Here is a 6,223-nt window from a genome sequence, read left to right on the forward strand (position 1 = left end):
ATCACAGTGATCCCTTCTGGCCTTTGAATCTATGAAATCAGTTCCTTCTTATACTTGGCAGTGTACAAATATTAGAGATGATACAGAAATTTCGATCACACAGGAAGCTACGTATTTTGACATTTCATTTAATCCCAACGGGGCCAAAAAAATGAAATGTCAAAATTTTCATAAGATTAAAAATTCTAAAAGGTTTGGATGCAGAAATGTCTAAACATTTCATTTGTAAATTTGATTGTAACAAAACATTTCCTCTTTAAGTGTCTATTTCAAAAAAAATTCTTATTGAATGAATATTTTTATTTACAATGAGCTTGAGAGAAGTCATTTTATTGTCAATTTAAGTGACATTATCAATTCAAAATGAAAGTTTTCATTTCAATTGGACATTTTGAAACAAAAACTCTCATTTCATTTTGAAATGTCAAATTGAAATGGAATCTTCCCCCCCCAACAAAAATAAATATTTTTATTCAAAATTCAGATTTTCCCACAGAAAATTTCTATCTTGATGTAACAATACTTTCAGATTTTGTTTTCCAAACATAGGGGAAAAAATTGACCAGAACTAACAAACATAGAAGTGGCCATCATTCCTGTTCTAAAAAAATTACAGTCCAACAGAGTGACACTTAGTAGGCAGGACACCCTGCAAAAGCAAGAGGGGACAGTAGTTAAATCATGCTATTTTCTATTCAATGAGCTGGTTGCAAAAGTTGTGAATTTTAATGAGAAAGAGGGCCACGATTTTTTGTTCATGAAAATATTCCCATTTTCAACCAGCTCTATTCATTTTTTGTGAAGAATGTGAAAGGAGAAATTCTCCCTGTGAAACCAGGAGGAAAGGGTGGTATCTTTCTTAGCAGGGACAGGGAGTGCATATCTCTTCCCATCTCAGCCTAGTACTACCAGAGGCCCATGGATCAAGCTTCAATATCTTGCTCTCCACTGACTTTCTTACTGACCTTGGGCATGTCACTGGGACTACATTTTCCCCATCCAATAGGAGTAGGGCACCTAACTTGCCTAAACTCTTTTGAAAATCCCAGCCTGCTAGTTGACTCTTCATTTACCTGAGACGATATTTCTGTAATAACAATTTTGACAAAAGGTGGATACTGAATCCTAACTTTATTCGCTGAGACAAGATCCTCAGCTGACATATATCGGTGTAGCCCTGTTTCTTTCAGTGGAGATATGTTGCTTTCCACCATCTGTGGTGCTGCATCTAAGGGTGAATTTCACTAGGGTGCATAGTGCCAGCACCACTTCCTATTATGTTTAGGATTTAAGTAGAGACTTGATGATACACGGGTCTTTCCAACTCAACGGCGAGGGAAATTTGAGGAATATAAAATCACTTTAGAATATGGACACTATGGGCCAGATTCCCAGTTCATGTAAATCCACATAGCACCATTAAATCAATGGAACTAGGTGGATTTACACCCAGAGTTAGATTCACAAAGGGACATAGCTGTTCTAATTCTGAGCATTCCAGTGGATAACTTTTAGGTTATTTTTTTCCCCAATCACTAGGTTTCCAGAGCCTGAGTTTGGCAGCAAGGCTTCTTACACAGTGAACGGGGAGACATAGGTACCAAGAATGGGATTTAAAAAAAGCCAACATGATAGATGGTTCCTTAGCCAATGGGAAAGGCCAAGCAGAGGGTTGTGTTCTAAATCCCGCAGCTGTCACAGGAGTTCAGTCCCTATCTCCTCTGGGGGAAGGCACCTCCTTTGCCTTGGGATTATCAGCTGTGAATCCTCTAACATCACCTAAATTGGCATTAGCTTATAGAATGGAGAACAGAGATTCCAAGGCAAGAACCACACTGAACTCTGGGACCAGAAAAGCAGGGAAGTATTGCATCCTGGGGGATCTCTGATCCAGATGTTAATGAACCTATGCCTGCACACACACAGCTCAGCAGTTACCAGACCAATTATAGTAATGAATCCTTGATTGGTATCCAAAATACTGAAGCTGTCTAATTGCATTGTGAGCTCCCTGGAAGGAACACCACCCATAGCCAAGAGTGATCAGCTCCTATTGTCTAGCCTAAAGAAAGCCCTTCAGTCATCAGTTTACCCATAAACAAATCAATAACAAGTGTTCTCCCTTGAACCATTGTTGTTTCCCTACAAACAAACAAACAAACAAAAAACCTACCCAAGCTCAAGTAAGTGTTCTGATGAATGGATCCAAACTCTGCATCAGTTCCACTAAGACTTCATCTTCTCCTGACTGATCGTGCTGGGGACTCTCCCTGTCTCCAGGACTCATGACGCTGAGCTACCACCATCACCTGGGAACCCCTACCAGTTCAAGCTTCATGGAGTGCTGAGATCCCTCCCTCCCTCTCTCTCTGCTTTCTTTTCTACCTCAGGTATAACTTTTTAACCCTGACTTGTTTGATCAGGAATAGTTTTCTATATATGACTTTTGTAATCTTTTATAATGTAACAATTATGTTTGTTTAGGCTCTCCTTGTGTGATTATCACTATTATTCAATAAATAACTTTTATGGTTAAGCTGGTTGCTTCCCTCACTATCTCTCTGAACTTTACTCTTCTGTGTTTCTGGCTTCCCATTTACTCTGCAGCAATGCTTCTCTTACCTAAGCTAAAGATCCCTGTAGCGGCCAAAAATCCTGTGGGGTTTGCTCATCAAGAGGTTTACTACCAGAACAATTGTAACGTGGAAGTGGGGATAGGGACATGCTGAACCTGTGACAGATGAGAGTGGCAGCTTGGAAGTGCTGCTCTACGCAGGCTACTGAGTCCAGGGGCATATAAGGGTGGCAGTTTGGTAGTGCTGATTGATCTGGTCCACTCAGACTCGCTCTGTTAATGTGTGTGTGTGCGTGCAAGCATGTGCTCAGCTGTTTCTGGGGATGGAGGAACCCAGCCCTGGGGAACCCAGGTCCTGCAGGATAGCTCCATTGGGCGGGGACTTGCAAAAGGGAGAAGTAGGGCTCGATATGAAGACACAAGTGACACAAGCAGTACATTGATAGAATTACAGAAACAGCCCTCCTGCCTCCCCCACAGAAAAGTAACCCTAATAAATGAGCATACCCCCAAATAACGGGCAAATCTGGTAACAGGTGGCAAGAAACCATGGTGAGAGAGGGGAGAGAATAAGAAGATGTTAGGTGGAAGAAACCCCTCAACTTTTATCCTAGCAGTTAGGGATGCAGTAGACCCTTTTCAAGTGCCTGATAATGAGAGATTTTAACAAGGGATCTGCTTCCTCCCATGTGGGTGCCCTAACCACTGCGATATGGGATTCCTGATATGTGTCTCAATCTCTCCTAACAGAGACTTAATTCCTTTGTGCATCTTGGCCTAGCTGGGGATCACACTCATTATTAGTTATTATTAGTGGAGACAGAGACATTAATAGTGATGAATCCTATAAGATACTACAGATATTAAATAGGGTTTTCAACAAAATACTCTAGAAGAACTACAGACTGCAATAGACAAAGATGTTCTTTTCATAGAACTGGCCAGATCCTCAAGTGGTATGAATTAGCCATAGCTCCATTGCAGTCAGCGGGTCAGATTGAAAGAAATATTGGCCTAGAGAGAGAGAGAGAGAGCGTGCGCATGAATGGCTCTAGATCCTGGTGCTTCTAGCACTCACCCAAGATGGAGACCCAGGTGTGACGGGTTGGATCACAGAAACTCCCTTGGGGCTGTCAATTGATGTGCCAAGACTACTTATGCCTCTGCTCTTCTGCCCTGGGAGCTTGGGACTTCAGTTCCCTGCCTGGTTTGAGCCAGACCCGCTAGCCTGCTGCAAACCCAGAACCAGGTCTGAGCCACGTCCCCCAACAGCTGCAGGCTTGAACTGAAAGCAGCTTAAGAAGTGGTTCTGTCTTCAACACTCAGATGCCCAACTTCCAATGGGGTCCAAACCCCAAATAAATCCGTTTTACACAAAACATAAACATAAAGCTTTATACAGGGTAAATTCATAAATTGTTCACCCTCTGTAACACTGATAGAGAGATATGCACAGCTGTTTCCCCCGGTATTAATACCTACTCTGGGTTAATAAGTAAAAAGTGATTTTATTAAATACATAAAGTAGGATTTAAGAGGTTCCAAGTAAAATAAAATAAAAACCTGCAAGTCTATGCCTAATACAGTAAGAAAACTGAATACAGATAATACCTCACCCTCAGAGGAGTTCCAGTAAGCTTCCTTTTACAGACTAGTCTCCTTCTAGTCTGGGTCCAGCAATCACTCACGCCCTTGTAGTTACTGTCCTTTGTTACAGTTTCTTTCAGGTATCCTTGGGGGTGGAGAGGCTCTCTCTTGAGCCAGCTGAAGACAAAATGAAGGGTCTCCCAGGGGTTTAAATAGACTCTCTCTTGTGGGTGGATACCCCTCCCTCCCCCTGTGTAGAATTCAAGCTACAAGATGGAGTTTTGGAGTCACATGGGCAAGTCACATATCCATGAATGACTCAGAACTTACAGGTAGCAGCCATTGTTCACATGCGACCTTGAACGTCCTCATGTAGATTTATGTGGATTGGAGTCTTCCAAGATCCATTTTCCGTTAAGTGCTTCTTGATTGGGCACATAACTTGCAAGTTCCTTTCTAAAGAAGCTGAACAAATGCCTTACTAAGGCTATTTAAAAACCAAACAACTATACAGCCAATATTCATAACTTCAAAAACAACAATAACACATGAATACAAATAGGATGAATATATTCAGTAGATCATAACCTTCACATAGATATGTTACATGGCATATGTAGCATAAAACATATTCCAGTCATGTCATATACATTCATAAGCATATTTACGTAAAGTCTTATGGGCTGCAACATCACACCTGGATCCCGGACCCTTTGCTCCAGTGTCTCTTCTACCCAATGGGGATGTGGCCTGCTGAGTTCAATGGAGACACACTGATTTAGACCAGCTGAGGCTTTGGCCCAAAATGTCAGATACCTGAGCTGAGAATCTCCCAAACACAAGTTACCCACAGTTCTATGCTCTTTTTTAAAAAAATAAAATAACATTGACACTACTTGAGAAATTTGCTTTTCCCAACATTTTCCCTACAGCTGTTTTCACCTCCTTGTTTTTCAGGCTGTAGATGATGGGGTTTAACATGGGGGTCAAGACACTGTACTGAATGGAAAACATTTCATCCAACACTTCAGAAGACACTGAGCTGGGTTTTGTGTACTGGAAAAAAGCTGTCAAGTACAACAAACCAACCACAATAAGGTGGGAGCTGCAGGTGGAGAAGGCTTTACGCCTGCCCTCCGCTGACCGTATCCTCAGGATGGTGGAGATGATGTGAATGTAGGAGACCAGAGTGAAGAGAAAGGAGCTTGATCCAAATATCGCAATAGAAGTAAGAAGCACCACTTGATTGGTGAAGGTGTCAGTGCAGGATCGTTGTAATAGAGGAGGGAGCTCACAGCTGAAATGGCTGATTTGATTGGGCCCACAGAAATGCAACTTGGAGGTAAAAATAGTGTTAAGCAGGGCATGGAAGAAGCCTATTGTCCATGCCCCACTCACCAGCTGAACACAGATCCCTTTGCTCATTATCTCCATGTAACGCAATGGGTCACAGATGGCAGTGTAGCGGTCATAAGCCATTGCTGAGAGAATAAAAATTTCAGTAGCAGCCAGCAGGAAAATGAAGAACACCTGTGCAATGCAGTTATTGACAGAAATGCTTTTGTGCTCTGCTAGGAAATGCACCAACATATTAGGGACAATGGCTGAGGAATAGCAGATATCAACAAAGGATAAATGAGACAGGAAGAAATACATTGGCATGTGAAGGTGAGGATCAGTCCTTATCACCACCATGATCACCATGTTTGCCAAAAGTGTGATTAGGTAGACAACTAAAAACACCAGGAAGAGGAAAATCTGCATCTGTGGGTCATTGGAAAGTCCCAGGATAATAAATTCAGTCACTTCGGTTTGATTTTCCATTGATACTTACTCAGGAAAACTGACCTGTCAGACTGGAAAAAATAAAATTAACACACAAGTACATTGAAATGGCCTGTGGATCTCATCTGATCAGTAGGATGAATGTAAAGAGAGGCCTACTACATCCTATAAAATGTGTGTTTAAAATAGACAAAAATGGGCTAGATGCAGAAAAGGACTTTGGCACCAAACTACTCTTTTAGTTCCCTAAATCCCAGGATCAGGCCCCAGTGGAAC

The 6,223-nt window shown here is 41.8% G+C and overlaps 1 protein-coding gene across 1 annotated transcript; it reads right to left on the reverse strand.

Moving 5' to 3' along the window:
- Positions 1-5,029: 5,029 nt before the first annotated feature.
- On the reverse strand, positions 5,030-5,986 carry LOC112125059 (olfactory receptor 1009-like). Its single transcript, XM_024223516.2, has one exon. The coding sequence runs from the start codon at positions 5,984-5,986 to the stop codon at positions 5,030-5,032; it is 957 nt and encodes a 318-aa protein (XP_024079284.2).
- Positions 5,987-6,223: the final 237 nt, after the last annotated feature.

The sequence above is a fragment of the Terrapene carolina genome, unplaced genomic scaffold, assembly GCF_002925995.2.
Source record: "Terrapene carolina triunguis isolate 2854851 unplaced genomic scaffold, T_m_triunguis-2.0 Scaffold32245, whole genome shotgun sequence".
Taxonomy (NCBI): Eukaryota; Metazoa; Chordata; order Testudines; family Emydidae; genus Terrapene; species Terrapene triunguis.

What these genes read in the sequence shown, in the direction of transcription:
- LOC112125059 (XM_024223516.2), bottom strand. Translation starts at nt 5,986, where the DNA reads ATGGAAAATCAAACCGAAGTGACTGAATTTATTATCCTGGGACTTTCC.